General features: G+C 43.1%; 1 protein-coding gene and 1 pseudogene across 1 annotated transcript in view; one reads left to right on the top strand and one right to left on the bottom strand.

Moving 5' to 3' along the window:
• Positions 1-18,536, bottom strand: part of Prmt3 (protein arginine methyltransferase 3) — an 85,237-nt gene that overhangs the window by 19,846 nt on the left and 46,855 nt on the right. The window contains exons 12-13 of the mRNA XM_021642238.2: positions 16,411-16,598; positions 14,545-14,631 (exon numbers count right to left, since the gene is read on the bottom strand). Coding sequence (XP_021497913.1) covers positions 14,545-14,631; positions 16,411-16,598 — 275 coding nt within the window. The remainder of the gene's footprint in view (positions 1-14,544; positions 14,632-16,410; positions 16,599-18,536) is intronic.
• Positions 8,413-8,474, top strand: LOC132647575 (small nucleolar RNA SNORA17; annotated as a pseudogene).

Below are 18,536 nucleotides of genomic sequence, written 5' to 3'. Positions count from 1 at the left end.
TTTAGGATTAGTTTATTTTCTTTTAGTATTATACAACAGTAGGAAATTTTTTAGAGTACCTTTTATCTTCCTCCTACCTCTCCTTTTATTTTATTTTATTTTATTTTATTTTGATAACCTAGGCTTTGTAGCCCTGGTGACCTGGAACTCACAATCCGCTTGCTTTAGCCTCTGAAGTGCTAGGATTTCCTTTCTGGGTCCTCACATTGCCACTGAGATGTCTACTTGCTGGCTTTAGGAACAGTACCCATGTCCCATCAGGCCCCATTGACTGTTTTTAAAATTCTCTTTGGGTTGTGGCTATCTTTGAGAATGGGTCTAGGGTTTCTTCTTCCCTTTTAGCTGCAACAGAATTCAAATAGCATGAAAGCTACCCACTGAAATAAGTGTAGACTCATGTTCTTTAATGCAGTCAGAGTCTGTAGAATTCATATCTCTCTACACCAGCCCACACCTATGTCTGCCTGCTCTGAATCACCCACATGAAAGGACTCACACAATATACCACGCTGCAGCTGTCTTCCTTCTCTAAGCACAATGCCTGTAGGTTTTATCTATACTTTATCATTTCCACATTCTTTAAGACAGAGTCCCTGTAGCCCAAGATAGCCTTGAACTCACTATGTAGCCAAGGATCCTCTGAAATTAGAGGTGTGCACTATCCCTGGCTTTCTCCATCCTGGCTCTCCTGGATGTCACTCATTCTTCCTGCATTTTAGTTACTGATATAGTAACTGCTGTAAATGATACCATGAACTGTGAGCCACACTAAACACTTCTTTCCTTGGGTGTGTGTCAGGGTTATTTCATCATAGCAATTGGAATGGTAGCAAGGACATTCCTCATCCTTGTCCTTGTGTGTCCTGAGTTATTTTCTTTTGGTGTGAAGCCCAGCTTACAGATCCTTTTAACAGTGCCATATGATGATCTGCTGCTAACTTGTATTTTACCGAGCTTTAGAATGCCAAGTTCTTTTTCACATTGGGTACCTTATTTTTTAAAAGTTTCAAGTTCTTTCCTCCTCAACATGCCAAGTTTAGCTAATCTAATGTCTAATTGGACTAATACCTGTGGCAGCTAGGGCTGACTTTATCTCTCCTATTTCACCTGGCTCTTGGCCCATGTTGTCTTCTATCTTGGTCTTAGATTATGTTCTATACACTGAACTTTAAAAAATTTGTCAGTAGAGAAATAATTTTAGGTGTCTAACAGTAATCTTCTGGAAAGATTTGGAAATTTATTACATATATTCCCTGGGGAACTAGCAACTCAATCTCATCGTAAAGCACTACTGGGCATCCAGATCCCCTGGTCACTCAGGGGCCATGAGGCTGGCTGCATTCCTGGCAGTTCTCTAGTCTCTGCTCTCTCCTGTTTCTGATGTCAGCCTCTTAGGATCCCCCACAGCAAATCCTCAGGAAGACAAGTACCCCTTCTATTTGCTAAGACAGGAAGCTACCAAATGGGCAACATGAAGCTGCTCAGCTGCTTCCTGAGTGACAGTGCTTGCAGGGCAGAATCAGCCCCAAGTGTAACAAGTGTAACGTCTCTGGGTCTTCCTTCTTCCCTCTCTCCATCATCCTTGTTTTCTTCCCTGCCTCTTTGTGACAGGGTCCCATATACCCAAGGCTGGCCTCAGATTCACTATGTATTTAAGGGTGACTTTGGTTTCCGATTCTTCTGTCTCCACTTCCCAAGTGGTTTGTGCAGTCCTAAGAATGAAATCCTGGTCTCGCTGTATGCTGGGCAGGCACTCTACCAACTGACCCATATCCCTAGTTCCTCTTTGGTTTTCCTTCTTGTGAGTCTTTGATAGATTAGTGAAACAATAACACACATTTATGTATATATATATATCTTTTCTAGCAGACAAAATATTAGACCTCCTCCTTTTGTGTTGTTTTCAGACTGAGGGTCTTCTGTTTATAATCCGCTCAAGAGGCAGATTCGTCATTGTATTACTTTTTCCTATTTAAGGCCTTCTCCCTACATCACCATCTCTACACTAACTTCTCACCAGTTACTGTCTCTGCTTGACAGCCTTCTCTTACCACGATGTAGACCATGATCCACCACTGACTGACCCTGATCCCTGCACAAACACTCACCATGCTCAGAGTCTGCTAGTTCAGCTGAGAGACAGCAGAGACCCCTCCTTCTGTGCTCAGCTGTACCCTGAGCTGCCTAAGCTTCAGCACTGAGAAATGCTGAATAACTGTGTGCAGTTATGATGTACCACAGCGTGGCATGCTCAGGGGTGATGGCAGTTTTACTTTGGCTCATTAACTGTGGCCTAGCTGTCACTGATAAACTGAGGCTCGGGTCCTCCCAATACTTGGGAAGAAGAAACCAGGCTTTGTTTTAATATAACTTTATATCTTTAAATTTAAAACCAATATTAATGAAAATTAATTCATAGAAATACTCCCTGACATCTAGACCAAAGAACAATAGCACACAGTTACCACAGGAAACATCATACATGCAGTATTACTAAGGTCTTGCATAAGGACAATGAGCATGGATGTGCCAGTCATGAGTGGCATTCCTTATGAGCCCATTATCAATTTCCATTCTAGAACATGGTGCTTGTGACCTCTCCTGAGGGGACAGAGGCTACATTTTCCTTTGTGGCACAAGAAGCAATAAACAGTGTCAGTATTCAGCACATGCTTGTTTGAAAGAATACTGCCCAGAAACAATACTCTGCCTGTTTTTGCCTTTAGTCTCACCGCTCACTGCTTCTCTAGGTTTCTATCTACTGCTCCCTCCTACATCATCAGTTTCTCATGACTGTTATATTTTCTGTGTTGCTCTTCAATGTTGTCCAAACACTATCCACATGATGGACCCACAATTCAGTTATAGCTCCTCAAATGGCAGAAAATATGATGTGTGGTAGGAAACATTCTGTTTCCAACGTTATGACTGACAAAGCAGAAGAATGAGATTAAAACCAACGCAAGCCAAGTATCTCAGCTCCTGCCTGTGGTCCCTGTCTGGGAGGCTGAGGCAAGCGGATTTCATGAAGCCAGCTTGCAGGCCAGCCAGAATGTACAGCCAGACTCTGGACCAGCACCATTATCATCTCCAGCACCCCAGAGCATTACAGAAAGGAAGTGGATGTGACTGTTGCAGATGCTTACAAACAGAAAAAGGGTGGCGCTGACATACTCTCTCTCCTCTCTTTCTCTTTCTCTTTCTCTCTGTAGACCAGGCTGGCCTTGAACTCACAGAGATGCATCTGCCTCTGCCTCAAGTGAGTGCTACGATTAAAGGTGTGTGCCACCATTCTGGATTTATAATTTTCTTTACATACCTTTGCTTATGAAGACTCCTGTTATACTAAGGGCAAATTATTTACAACTATTTAATCCAGATGGAGTGAATGTTATCTCTGAGGCCACAAAGGCCTAAATCCCTATAAGCAAATCAATGTGTTAAAAATGAAATAAACATCAACAATTCTTTCTTTGTAAACAGAATATAAGCTGCATGAAAAAGCACAGAATGACCTCAGCACTCAAAGGGTTGAGGCAAGCAGATCGTCTTTTTTAACGATCCTGGGGCTAGTTTAAGCAACACAGCAAGATCCTGTCTGAAGAACAGCAGGGAAATGTAAGGCAACAACTGGATCACAAATTGAGCATTGTCATATGCCAGGCACTGTAAAACATGTGTGCATTTGTTATATCAAACAGTGCCTCAAAAGGGGTTTAGTGGCATCGCCTCCACTTCTGAAATGAAAAGTTCTGAGAAAACAGGCATGAAGTGAGCAAAAGCTGAAGGTCTGCTGAGTACCACAATATCACTGTAACACCCCTGAAAACAGAAGGATGGACTGACTCACTTCTGTAAACATAAACTACACTGCAATTTATCTGGTTTATGCAACAGAAACTTAGTTTTCAATTCTTGCTTCTTCTTTCAGTTCTTGCCTCATCTTTCCATGAAGACTGGTGCTCCTATCAACACCCACATTCACATGAGATGTCTGGAAACATCAGGCATGTTACAGCATTGTCAGATTTAAGGGTCGATATTCACAATGGTTCGTGTCAAAATTTGAATGGTAAGATTATTTTCTCATAGGCCATTACTCCAGACATAAGTGCCTCTCTCAAAGAGGAAAACACCTGGTTAGACTCACTTATCACAACCCAACAACGGCCATAGGTGGCCTGCGGAACAGGGCAGAGCAGTGAGTGGCCTTCTGACAGCATCAAGACAGAGCCTGCTAGTATTGGCAGCTAGTATTGGCAAATACCCCAACCTTACACTGTACTCGAGCCTGTGTGACTATCTGACATTGCTGAGTTGCAGCACGACCCTGCCCCACCTGGACAACCCCACCCCATCCCATCTGAGGTCCAAGTAGCCCAGCCCAGCTCTTGACGTAGTCTGTCTCAGAACAAATGACGCTGCGATACCTCTAACAGTATAGCTCTGTCTGAGGGCTCTAGAGCCAGGAGCATTAGTTTTTTAGTCTGCAAACTTGACTTTAAGAAGAAATCTACCACGATTCCATTGACAAGTCCCTTTCTGCTTTAGAGCTACCAGGTTTGTGGACCTTTGAATTCTTTGATGATATGTAGGCAGTGATTTAAATGTTGGGCTATTCCTCCCAACATTCTAGTCAAAAACCACACATCGTAGAGTTAACAGGATGTAGGAAATACAGCTAACCTTTCAACAATTAAAATTTATTCCTCATAGTGTTTCCAGGAGAAAAATGGAAAAGCACAGATGAACTGAATGGCTTTAACGGTGGAACTGAAGATGAAGTGAGAGGCTTGAAGAATGCACAGTGCTGGGTGCTGGAGTGTTGGGGTCACAGGTGAGTACCACTCTCCTGGCTCCTTCTGAAGACCATAAGCAAGCACAGTTTAATAAGATGCTCTAATAGAGAATAGGATAAGGAATGCCTTTTGGTTCTGGAGCTTTATACCACCTTCCTTTCAACCCTATTATTGATTTCATTCTCTTGGTTTCATCTTTAGTTAGTTTCTGGATGTGTTCATTTTCCCACCACCTCCTTTTTAAATTGTTCATGTCAATCAAGGTCATTTCTTGTCTTTAATAATGGGCTACCCACTGGCTGCCTACATCCACTCTAGTCCCTTTAGCTCCATATTCCAGCAAAGCTCTTTCCTAGTGCTACTCTGACCCTTGGCTGACAGAGAATCACTTCCCATTGTGATAAGAGGAAAGCACAATGTAGATGATTGAGAAGGCCCTCCACCCCTGTATGTGGTCTACATGTTCTAGCCACACTAGACTTCTTCCCTTCTTTCCTAAAAATTAACACATTACCTGCACACATTAATGGGGTAAAGCAGAGGCTATTCCATATATATGTACAGCATACAGTGACCAAATACATCCACTCCCTGACAGGAAACTTCTCTCCCATTCTCCTTCCACTGTGTCCCTTGGTGTTAAAAATCATGGTAATTTAGCCTGAAATTTACATAATGAAACTTCCTTGATGTTCCCTCTGTTCTGAAGGGAACTTTACGCTCATGAGACTCATGCATATTACAACCACACCTATTTGTTTCATTGCTATGTTCTCATCACATTGATTTACCATAAAGTCTGTTAAGTACTTGCATTGTCTGCAGTCTGAGGCAACATGAAGACTCCAATAAGTATTCTTACGCATGCAAAGAATGCACTTCTGCTGTGACCTACGAAACCTTTATGGCCATAGAGGTTGATGAGTTTACAGAAATAAACCTTTCTGGGCTGGTGAGATAACTCAGTAGGTAAAGGTGCCTTTGGTGAAGCCTGATGACCAGAGTCCAATCTCCAGAAACCTCGGGTGGAAGGAGAGAGCTGACTTTTACAGTTGCTCTGTGACCTCTTGTAAATCTAGATATATATAGTAAAAAACAAATAGCTTTTTCCCTTGTCTTTGTTTTGTCATCAGTGTTTCTCAGAATGCTGACACGCACAGCGCATTTGAGAACACACTCTGCCATGAAAACTTTTAAACACAAATACTACTATAGAACCTTCTAGCACCCAACACCGACTAGTATTTGGCATATTACTTCTATACATTCTTGTCTGTTTATGTGAATCAAGTGCCTCACAGCATGCCTCTCTAAACAGGACATATTAGCTAATGACAGTGCCCTTATCTATCACATTCTACCAAGTTCTAAGCAATTCTATGGTACTACCTAATACCCAAGGCATAAATTCAATACCTGACTCTTGCAGTAATGGCTGTGAACACAGAACGACCTGTTCAGCTCACTACATACCCTGATGCTTGCAGCTCTCAGGACAGGTCAGTACCTCGGCATGATGCTTGGGAACAGATGAAGGGGCACAGGAGGAGAAGAGACAAGGATCAGGCTCTCGTCCAGATGGACGGCACGGTCATCCTGATGAGGAGACCTAACACAAGCTGCAGTGGAGTCTGTGAGTGCCACTCTGCCCACCAACATAAACTTCCCTTACGGCAGCCTATTCCAACATCTGCCAGCTGTCTCACTGAAATCTATGACACAAGTTCAAAACAAATCTGACCATTTCTAAGCAGCACAGATGTGTTTTAATAATTAGTTTGTTTTGCTGATTAGCTTTGCAAGGTCAAAGCTAGGTCAACCAATACCATGGAGTGCCAAGTGCTGATTTACTACCAGGGAATGTTTGAAATTAGCTGGTTGCCACCATCAGATTTGCCAAAAGCCCCAAAAGAAGATTTGAAGAACAATTGCAAAGAAATAGAATCCTTCCTTAAGCCATTAGAAAAATGTAAAGCTTGATTAAAAAATAAAACAAAATAAAGAAGTCTAACTACGGAATCACTGAGGTTTGATTGTAAACATTTTGAAGTTTATTCTCGTAGCAGTGCAATTTAACTTAAAAGGCTAAACAGCCTAAAGGCCTGTCTTGACTCAGCACCAAGGTCAAAACTTGTGCTCTTAAGACAGCTTCCAGACACTTACCAGGCACATCATGGAGAAGACAGAACTAAACCAAGAGGTAACATGTTTTTAGCTTCTGCTTATTCTGCTTCATGTTATTTCATTTACTTTTAACTTTTTGCTTGTTTCTGTTTTCATTTTTTTGAGACAGGATTTCTCTTGTGTAACCTTGGCTGTCCTTGAACTCACAGAGATGTGCCTGCCTCTGCCTCCCAGAGTGCTGGGATTACAGGCGAGTGCTACCACACCAAGCTCTACTTTTAACTTTTAAATTGAAACCACAGATGTGGGGGCCCATATGTCTGGCAAACACTTCCTGAAGAGAGCTGTGAAGACCTTTCATTCTGCCTAGCCACTCCCATCAATCAGCTTTCATTAAGATCACAGCCCAGGAGAGTACAGTGTAACATTCCTCCAGGCAGTCTCCTTCACCTGCTGGGCCCAAGACCCAGAGGCCACAGCCCTGTGAACCCCTCAGCACTGCTATGAGAAGGAAAAGAACAAGCCTTTTATGGTGGAAAGGAGAGGCTGATACCAGTAATGATAACCTTGAACTTTAACTCTGGATCTTTGAGTAAGACACCAAGGAACAGGAACATTTTGTTAGGACATTTAATGAACACAAAGCACATTTTTAAAGGGCTGCCTCTTCAGAAAATGAATTTTCCTGGCATATTATATATGTATGAAATAAACAAATGGGAAAACCAGGAAGGAACCTTGGCTGCTAAGTCTAAACTATTTCCAGAGAGGGATGTTTCTATATCACACAGAAACAGATATCAGCTTTTGGAGCTGGGAACAAATACTGGAGACCCTGGGAGACACCAGCCCAAGCCTGGGTCTCTTTCGAAATCTGGATATGCCAAAGGCAGAGCCTTAGGTCTCTGTAAACAGTCCTCACTGTCACCATCAGGTACAGGATGAAGTTGTGTGGTTCCTAGCAGTACTCAGACCCCAGGCCTATACCATGTCAGCACAATTCACCGCCATCAACGAAAAGCACTCTATTCTCCATGTCCCAGAAGCTCTTCTAAGATAGATGTTACAGACCTTTGGGTCTTTTAGACCTTATTTATGAGTAATAGGCTTATTAACTAGTTCATTGAAAGCCTTCTCCAGAACAGAGGGCTGCTGGCATGGTCACACACTCCTATTCTCCCAGTACTTAAGGTGATTCAAGACATCTGCAAGTTCAGCTTAGCTCAGGCTCTTAGTAAGACCTTGACTCAATAAAAGAGGACTGAGTGAGAGTGAGAAACAGAAAACTCAGTGCTCAGTCTTCAAGCAGCAACTTGAAGCTCACCATTTACCCTGCCTACCAACTCTTCAACAGTCCAATCCTGATAGGGAATTCTCTCTCAATCTCCTGTCAGGGCAGTAGTCTACTTACACAGCAAACTGTGAACCTGGCTTTATTCTATTATATAATAACTACCATAATTTTTTTTCACTTAATTTTTTTTTTTTTGAGAGGCTATGTCTACACTCAGTGTTTTGACCTGTGAACATCTGAATGATTAGTAGCCTAACATTCCCTGACAATGGCAAGCATCAGACTATCACCTGGACTGGTTCCCAGGGCAGGAACAAGCAGGGAAAGAAGAGCCCCACCTGGGACTGTGGGCCCCAGGCAGTCCTATGGTACACAGACTGGGATGGGGGTAAACCATGCCTGAGATGACCCCTTCCCCGGTGCCATAATGCATGAGAGGATCATAGCACTTCTGAGTCCACTCCTGAGACAACCCCAGATACTCAGAAACTCTGGGTACCACTAAGAGGAGCAAGTAAGTGAATAAACAGAAGGATGTGGACACAATAGAGAAAGATCTAGAGACTCGTGGGTAGTGAGGAACAGTCTGATGTGAGTATCTGGTAGTGCCACCTGGGACCATGGTAGGGTCCTGGCCTGTGCTGCCACCATAGGCCATATCCGTGTACATGGCCTTGTAACAGCAGACGTCTATTACCAACAAAGGCTAGGTGAACGTTCCTGGTCTGGGCTATGGTCCAGGGACATGTTGATGTGTGACGGTTGGACAGAGCTGGCCCCTCCCCTCACCTGAGCATCATGGGAGAGCTGGCCCAAGAGTGAGAGCAGAAGAGCTGACTCCATCCCTAGCTAGCGGCAGTACTCAATCTCCCCTTTTCCCTCACCACCTATAGCAGGTGAAAGACCTGGCACTGGAGTCACAAGAGCAGAAAAAGCTGGCCCTGCCCCTCACCAGCTACAGCATTCAGAAGAGTGGGCCCTGCATCTTGCCTAGCAGCAGAGTAGAGCTTACCCTGGTGGCGGGAGTGCAGGTGAGCCAGCCCTGAGGGATGAGGTAGGGAGAGCTGGCCCCACCACATATATGCTATATGGTGACATGAGCCCCCACCTGACCCTTGCCACCTACAAAAGGCAGAAGAGATGACCTCAAAGTCACCAGAGTGGGAGAGCTGGTTCCATTCATCATCTACTCCACAGTTCAGGAGAGTGAGCCCTGCACCTCATCTGGGCAGCAGAGCAGAGCTGGTCCAGAATGTAGAGGTTGCTGGTGAGCAAGCACCAAGGGCATGATGTGGGAGAGCTGGCCCTGCCTCTTATTCCCTAGCATCAGCTGGGTAGACATCCTCTCTTCTACTTTTGCCCTCAACACTTGTGGTCAGTAGGAGAGCTGGCCCCAACAGAATAATGAGAGCAAGAGAGATGGCTCTGTCCTTCCCTGCTGCAGCACTCAGGAGAGCAGGTGCTGAACCTCACCTGGGCAGCACAGTAGAGTTGACACTGGTGATAGGGGTGTGGGTGAGCCGGACTCAAGGGTATGAGTCCAAGGGGTGTGAGGGGAAAGCTGGCCCTGCTACTTGTCTGTCATGTGGCAGTGTAGGTTGAGAAAAAGATGCCCTCTTCCACCCTCACCCCTTCCCACGTACTGCATGCAGGAGAGCTGGCCCTGGGGTCATGAACATGGGAGAACTAGCCATGTCCTTCACTGGCTGCAACATTTGGGAGAACGGGCTCAGCATCTCACCTGGGCAGCAGGGTAGAGCTGGCCCTGGTTGCGAGCACTGTTGGTGAGCTGGCCCCAAGGGGTTAAGAGCAAGAGAGCCAGAGGGCTGAACAGCTCAGATACCTCTCAGGCTAGATCCAGGGCTTTGAATTGGCCCACTCCAAAATCTACCCCATCTATAAACTACTGGAGCACATGAAGGGGCTAGTCCTACAGATTCAAAACTACAGGATCTCCATGACACAGGGCAACAACAGGATATCCAAGAGAAGTCCCTGTGAAGTTCCAGTATTGATAGAGTAGCAGAAGCCAGAGGCCTTATATCAGGCCGAGTCCCTGCAAAGAACATTTGCAATCAAAGAAGCATGGAAAAAAGGGTATACTGTGGAACTACAGCTTCCATAACAAGATTTTTTTCTTTGTTTTTGGGTTGGTTGCAAGGGTGGAGGGCAGGTATGAGGGGAGGGATGAGTGCATGACATGAAATTTACCAAGAACCAATGTTAAAATGTTAAAAAATTGTTTTTACGTATGAGTATGTGTCTCTGTGTGGGTATTTGCATTTGTGTGGGTATGTTAGATATGAGTGGGTGCCCAAAGATGCCAGAAGAAGTTGTTGGATCTCCTGAAGCTGGAGTTTTAGGTAGTTGTGAACTATCACCTAAAGTGCTGAGAGCAGAACTCAGGTCCTCTGCAAGAGTAGTAAGTACTCTTAACTGATAAGCCACTTTTCTAGTCAGTTAACAATTGCATAAAGTATGAAATTAAATTGGAAAATTCATAATTAGAAGAAAAGCAAAAGAAACACAGTTAGGGTTGGCTCCAAGAGGTAGCAAATATGGACCTCAAAAATGATTGTAAATGTAGTTAAAGAGGGGTAGAGAGATGGCTCAGTGATTAGGAGCACTTCATTACTCTTCCAGAGGATGTGAGTTCAAGTCCCAACAGCTACATAGTGGCTGACAACCATCTGTAATGGGATCTGATATCCTCTTATGGTGTGCATGAAGACAGAGCACTCGTATATACACATATATCTATATATGTATATATATATATATAGATATATATCTATATATATTTGTGTAATATATATATATATATGTATATATATATATATATGTATATATATATATATTACACAAATAAATATTTTTAGGAGCAGAGATTGAGGGAATGGCTCAACTTGAGACCCACCCTATGGGAGAGAGCCAACCCTGACACTATTAATGATACTCTGCTATGCTTCCAGACAGGAGCCTAGCATAACTGTCCTAAGAGGCTCCACACAGCACCAAATTGAAACAGATGCTGAGACCCACAGCCAAACATTGGGCAGAGCTGAGGGAGTCTTGTGGAAAAGTTGGGAGAAGACTAGAGGGACATGGAGGGGACAAGAACTTCACAAGAAGACCAACAGAGTCAACTAACCTAGGCCCATGGGAGCTCAAAGAGACTGAAGCATCAACCAAAGAACATGCATGGACTGGACCTAGGTCCCCTACACGTATGTAGCAGATAGGCAGTTTGGTCTTCATGAGGGTCCCCCTGCAACTGGAGCAGGGGCTGTCTGACATAGACTCTGTTGCCTGCTTTTGGCTCACTTTCCCTAGCTGGGCTGCCTTGTCTGGTCCCAGTGAAAGAAGATGTGCTTAGTCCTAATGTGGCTTGATGTGATGGGGTGGGTTGGGGGTGTTCTCCTTTTCCGAGGTGAAAGGAAGGAGGGAAAGGGAGAAGAGAGTGGGAGAATGGGACCAGGAGGAAAGGAGTGTGGTGGCTGTAATCAAGATGTAAAGTGAATAAATAAATTAATGAGAAAAAATAAATCTCTTTAAAAAGTGATTAAAGAGAGAAAAAAAAAAATAAAAGTAGTACTTAAAAAAAAAGTGGTTTTTGTTTGAAACAGATCTCATACCAAACTAGGCTGGTTTCAACCTAACTGTTGTAATACTCATGCCTCAATCTCTTAAATGCTGGGATTAGAGGCACATGCCACCATGCCCAGCTGAGATGTTTTCTACAGTGGTGCATTATAAACACACCTGGCACAGTATGAAATCATATAGTTACACAAATGACATTACAGATAAACTAGAAAACACAAATGGGGCTGAGGAGAGACCCTAGCATCATGAAGACACCTGCATATGGCTGTGAGGCACTGGGCGTGAGGCCTTCAACCCAGCTTAGAAGTTGAGTTTCTGCTTTAGCGAGAGACTTTTTCTCAAGGCCACAGGGAGGTAGAGGAAGACAGTCAATGTTCTTCTCTGACACACACACACACACACACACACACACAGACACCCCTTATCATATATAGAGAATAAAAAACAAACATACAAACAACAAAAAACTAGAATGCACAAGATGAAGCTATTTATTTTAGCTTTATAGTCAACAAACTCTAATAAATTAAAATTGCTTTGAAAAGTCTATGCTATATGTGCATGTGTGGGCAAAGAAAAGGTGTCCATTTGTGGAAACTTCTAACCACCTTGAGCAGCTCTACAGAAGTCCTATCAGCCCACAGCACACGTGCTGTGGAAATTAAATCCAAAGGGTGTTCTTGTTATTTTGAAAAATCCAATTTTCTCTAGTTTTTTTAATTAGGCCACAAATTTGGAATCTCATTAGGCAAAAAACGGTTGTGCATATATTTAAACAAGCTTAATTCTTTATACACTGTCCATCTTGTCACTGTGTATTCTAGTTTCATAACAAGAGGCATTTAGCTATTCTTAAGCTTATACTTCCCAATTCAAATCCATAGACTTTGTTCCCTCTACTTAAAAGTTATAAGAAACACATTTCTGATCTTACCCCCAGGCTGCTCCTTAGCCCTCCACCTCACTATCACTAGCTCTACTGGTCCCCAGCTCTGCCCATCACAGGTCTGTCTGTCACAGACTTACTGGCTCAGTCCTTCACTGGCTTGCCCATCAGTGGCTCTGCCCATCATCTGCACTGCCTATCACTAGTTTTGCCCAAATAGAAGAGGAGAGAGTCTAATCAGACACCTATCATCTAAACTATGTCTGTGCTGGGTTATTCTTCATGAACACAGGAACTGATCTTTCTACTCAGGAGCAGCCTCAGGGACCTGTTTTGTACAATAGCTCCAGATTGTAGCTCACCAACAGGGTGAGAACACTTCAGATGACAACACTTATTAGGAGCATTAGGAGTAAGTATCCTACTCATGTGAAGCTCCTGGTCACGTGAGCACGATACCAAGGACAGGTTTGTTGGAAATGCTTAACCAAGTGTCTCAGGCCTCTCCAAGAAACGGGATTTTAAAACTCAAACATTTATTTTTTTTTAAAGGACTTTTCTTTTTATTATGTGTATGCAGGTCAGGGGACAACTTGTGGAATCAATTCTCACATTCTCATCTTTCACTTTTATGTACGTCCTGAGGATTGAACTCTTTACCAGATGAGCCATTTCTCCAGCCCAGGGTTCACTTTGTATTTTCTGCAAGGGAGAGAGCATGGTCTATTTCCTCAGCTAAATCTAGCTCTGTCTCTATTTGGCCCACACATAGATTCTCCCCTCAACAGCCACTAGACTACTGGCTCACCACGTCTAGAATGCAACACATTCGACACCTGTTTCAGATGCATGCATAGTCTGGCTGCCTGTATACCTATACTGTCTTATTTGTTAGGGCTTCCTCATGTTCTCTGGTGACTTGGACAATCCCACTAACAAGGCTTTTTAGGGGTCAGGGAAAAGGTACAACACTTTGTACATGTAAAACATGACAGCATTTCTATGCCTCATCATATGCAACATCTTAGACTAAGCCAACTGAAATGATTATGACAACTGAGTGACAGAATGTTCAATGCATATGTACTCAAGAACTGTTGCATTCCTGTCATCATAGGAAGATGTGTTTTATCATAAAATTATGTGACAAAAATTTCTTAGAAGTATTAACATTCAATACTACAGAGGTGTATCTGCCTCTAAGTTGAAACTTCTTACAGTTTCCTGACAGCGTGGGCTTAATATGGCTTGCACTCCTGCACACAAGCTATCCATACAGAGACAGAACTAGGCTACACAGTGAGACTCCACCTCAACAACCCAAGTCAAATGTGTACTTGGATCTGCCTACCATTTCAAAGGCCATATCTTTTCTCCTGTGCCAGGGTGAGTCCTTAAACACATCTAAATTAGGTGTGGGGACCTACTGGGAGGCATAGGATAAGAACTTTTGTTTTTGCAGTTAAAGTCAAATGTTCTCCATTGAATATGAACAAAAAGGGAAAGAAAAAAGGAAAAAGCAACAACAATAACAACAAGATTGCCCACTGCTGTCTACTAATTAAACTAACTGTAGGAGACAAGGTCGTAGAGCTTCAGCTGTCCTTCAACTCCTGAGCGCTGAGATTTCAGGCGCTCATCACCACAGCCAGCTGCAGTGACTTCTCAAGTCTACTCATCTATTAAGCAGATCTGCGCAGTGATAGCAAAAGCAAAGACAGACTGTCAATGGCAATAGTCGTTTTCATTTATCACAAGCCTGGTAATTAATTCATTACTCTGCCAATCAACTGCACTGCCAGTGAGATCTGCGAAAGTGGAAAGGGGCAGCTTACCGTGCACATGGCTGTCTTTGTGGTTCTCAGGGTAAAATCTGAAGAAAACTCCAAGTCTGAGATAGATGTAGTGTGGCAATCTATATGCTTCCCAACAGAAAAGAGAGAAAAAAAAAGATCAGTAAACAGGAAGAGCACAGCCTGACTAATGCAAAACAGCTGTAAACCAGTGTTTCCTAACTTCTAATTACACACCACTCTGAGGATTCTTTCCAAGCCAAAGGAGTATTAATAGAGGTTTCTTTAAATCAAGTTGGTATCTTCTACTTTGACTTCCTGTAAGCAACAGTACCTATAAACGCATGCTATGATCTGTGTCCTCGTTTTGCTGACACACTAAAGACTTTCACATTTAGAACCTACTGTTCCAAGCTTGATCCAAGATCATCTTGCATACCACCACTGCACACCACCCACACATGCTAAGTTTCAGGTTATGACATTTACCTTCTTAGAGGAAATGGTAACTTGAAAACACATGCTGGTGAAGGGAAATACTGCTGGAAAACTTCATTTTTTTAATGTATTTAAAGGTGTTTGTTAGACAGTAGGAAAAGCCACAATAATTCAAACCAAACAGCAGAACTAAGGATTCATCTTGGAAATAAACAGTCCATTTCTCTTTGCCTATCGCCCTCGCTCAAGTTCTCCAACTCAGTTTGGGAAGGGGTGACAAGTGATAGAGTTTAAAGCCACGGCCTGAGACATTACCTTCTTTAAGATACTTGAAGAAACATTTTAAAGAAAGTTACAGTGTGGGGGCTTTTAAGTGCTGAATCACAGACTAGCTACTTCAACTATGCACAGTAGTTTAAGGATCAAGCAAAGGGCATCAAAAGAGAGCTCAGCACTCCATCCCCCTGCTCTCCTCCTGCTCTGCAGTAGAGCCGAGGTGGCAGTCACTGTTCCCCTCTGCTCTGATTGAAAAAGCTCTATACACCTCTCCCTATCAGGGTACCAGGGCACCAGAACATGGAACAGGCCCACAGTGGCCATCAGTGCACCGGGGCACCGAGCAGCCCCACAGTTAATCAGGTTTGCTTGTTGAGGAATCTCCTTTGTGCAGAGAATGATGTATTAAAAAAGGAAGTAGACACTGCCCTAAACCCATTGCTGAAATCTTCACACTCTCCAAGCTATGGTGAGCCCATGTTAACTCAACAGTCACAGTAAATCCATAGGCTAATATGTACAAAAGAACTAAATGAGGATATTTCAGCACAGCTGCCATGTAGTTTCATGTGAGTTCATTGTAATTAATCTAACGAGGCTGGAAGAAATCTGAGTAAGAAGTTAAACTATGGCACATACGTGAGAATAATGATACAGGAGAAGCCAGCGTGAAGCCAGGCTGCAGTGAGGCAGATGCCAGCAGTGCAGATGCAGGCCTCCAGCCTTCAGGAGGCCAGACTATGTAGAAGCGATTTAACCAGCCCCAAAACTTGCATCTGAAGGCTAACAAATGGAATAAAGAGAAGTGATTCTCAGCAATGTTTGAGCCTGATTTAGACTAAATTAAATTCAGAGGTGACCCACATGGAAAGGCAATAAGCAGACATTCTCTGCTATGGCTCCACATCCTTGTATCCAGGTGACTATGGACTGAAAGTATTACATTTTTCACCTGAACTGAGCATGTGCATGCCTAGCTTCTCAAATGCCCTAAACAATACAGTGTACTACTAGAACAGCACTCACTTTGCAGTAAGTATAAGTGAAGTAACTGACAATTTAGAGTGTATGGCAGGATGCATGCAGGCCACATGCAGACACTTCCTCATTTTGCATTAAGGGTTTTCTGCACATCTATGGATTGTGGCATGTGGAGGGAGTCCACAGACACAGAGGGAATGCCCACATACCTACCTTGATACCACAAGGGTCGGAAATAAGAGTCTTATGATCTACAACTTCCACAACAGCTTCTGGAATAACTGCTTTTTTCATGCAAGACATGTTGAAGCCATAGACGTCATCCCAGAAGGCAATTCTATCTGCATGCTTGCTCATGTCACTCACAGCCACAAGGCTGATAGTGCAAATGTCAGGGTAGACTAGAATAAAGAAAATGTCATATATGTAGCAACTTCTCTTCTCTGAAAGGATGGCTTTAAATGGCTAAATGTAAATATCAAACCTATATGCATGGACAACTGGCAGGGAGAGATCAATGAAAACAGAGATAGAACAACTGAATTACCCAGGTGCCTATAATCATGGTAAAGTTAGCATCCCAATAATGGGCTTCTATTAAAATCACTAAAACAACCTTAAACAAGCATACTAATACTAAAACTTAAAATATGACAACTTAAAAACAGCCTTCTAAACTGCTATTTCCCATATTCCTCTATATTACACAGAAAGAGACAAACTATCTGGTAAAGTATATTAACACCACAGGAGGGAACATCACATCGGAGTTTTATGGGCAGGCAAAGGGGCCGCTCAAACTACGTTCTTAGTTAATATAAAGTGATCATTAAATATGCAATCTAAATTAAAGAATGTGGAAACAAACTCCTACCCTCAAGAAACTTGATGTATCTATTTATTTTGAGATGGGATCTCATGTAGCCCAGACTTGCCTCAAAAGAGAAAACATAAGGCATTGTGGCTCACCAGCAAGATCAACAAATTCAGACGAGGCTACAGCTGGGAAGGCAGGCTACCTTGTAAGAATGGAAACCAGCTTAAGAGTGGGGAGAGAAAGGGTGCTCCAGCAGAGTGAGGGTGTGTATCAGTCACCATTAAGGGTTGGCACTTGCATTCTAACTAGAGAGGCAGAGACACAGGCTCAAAAGGGCTTCTGTAAACCACTATAGTGAACTGAACTTTACTTTAAGAATGATAACTCAGTGAAAATTTTACCTAGGGCAGCACTGTGGTCAGTTTTTGGTTTTATAAATAACCATTTGAAGTACAATGTGAAGAATGACTGGGAGGAAAACAGGCAAGTTCAGAAAACTGTAATGATTCGGGTAGTGAAAACCAGGCGGGGGTATGGCATAAAGAGGAAAATGGAACTGAAGGACAGTTGGGAGGTGGCACTCAGGAATGACTGGCTGAGATGAGGAGGAATCGGGAACAGTGCAGCTAAACAGACCAGCGACTGTAAAAGTGCATCGATATGAGCAATCCTAGGAGGAATGGGTGTATTGCTTTGGGCACCAATAAAACGCTAATGAGGAGAAGAAACATAAGATGTGGAATTATCTGAGTCTAAGATAGAAAACTGAAAACCACGGGTGCACATATAGAAACATACAACAGATGCCTATAAGGCTCAGCACCAGATGTGTCACTGGCACCAGAATTTATGGCGAAGAAAAGTAGCAAAGGGACCTGACTGAGGAGAAGAGGAGGAAGAGAGCCAAGAGGGCACTGAAGGGGCAGTGGGGAATGGTTTAGAAGAACTAGAAAAATGCTGTGGGATTATAAAGGTCTTTATAACAAAACACAGCACACAGCTTCTCTTTCTAGTGACTAATATGGAAATTAACTTTTCCTGTGAATAGCTCAAGCATAAACTTTTAGGGAATTTGTGAATGAAAAAAAAAAAAAAAAACCCTTTGGTTCCATGTTCCTGTATCACTAGCTAATCTTCAAATTTAAAGACTGCCCTTTACCCTACCCTTGGAAACTATATTATTCAAGGATAATAACTCTAAGTTATCTTTAAAATAAAGGCTGGCATAAGATCAGCATCAAAGCAGGACACAGGCCCTAATGCTGCCTAACAGTTCAGCTTCTGCAGTCATTCCACAGGGGCCATGTACAAGGCTGTGCTGGCTACACAGGGCCCGGGGCCCAGGGCCCAGGGCCATCTTCTCCTCTTCCTTTAGCATGACAAGCTCTCTGGATGGCTCCACTGTGAGAAATGTCAATTCCTCGAAGAAACTACTTTGCTCCTGGGATGCTGAGTAACAACAGGCCTACCATGGGCACTCCAATTAGTTCTGAGCCACATCCTTAACATGTGAAACCATGAA

This window comes from Meriones unguiculatus, chromosome 14, assembly GCF_030254825.1.
Source record: "Meriones unguiculatus strain TT.TT164.6M chromosome 14, Bangor_MerUng_6.1, whole genome shotgun sequence".
Lineage (NCBI taxonomy): Eukaryota > Metazoa > Chordata > Mammalia > Rodentia > Muridae > Meriones > Meriones unguiculatus.
This window is presented reverse-complemented; position numbering and strand designations above follow the sequence as displayed.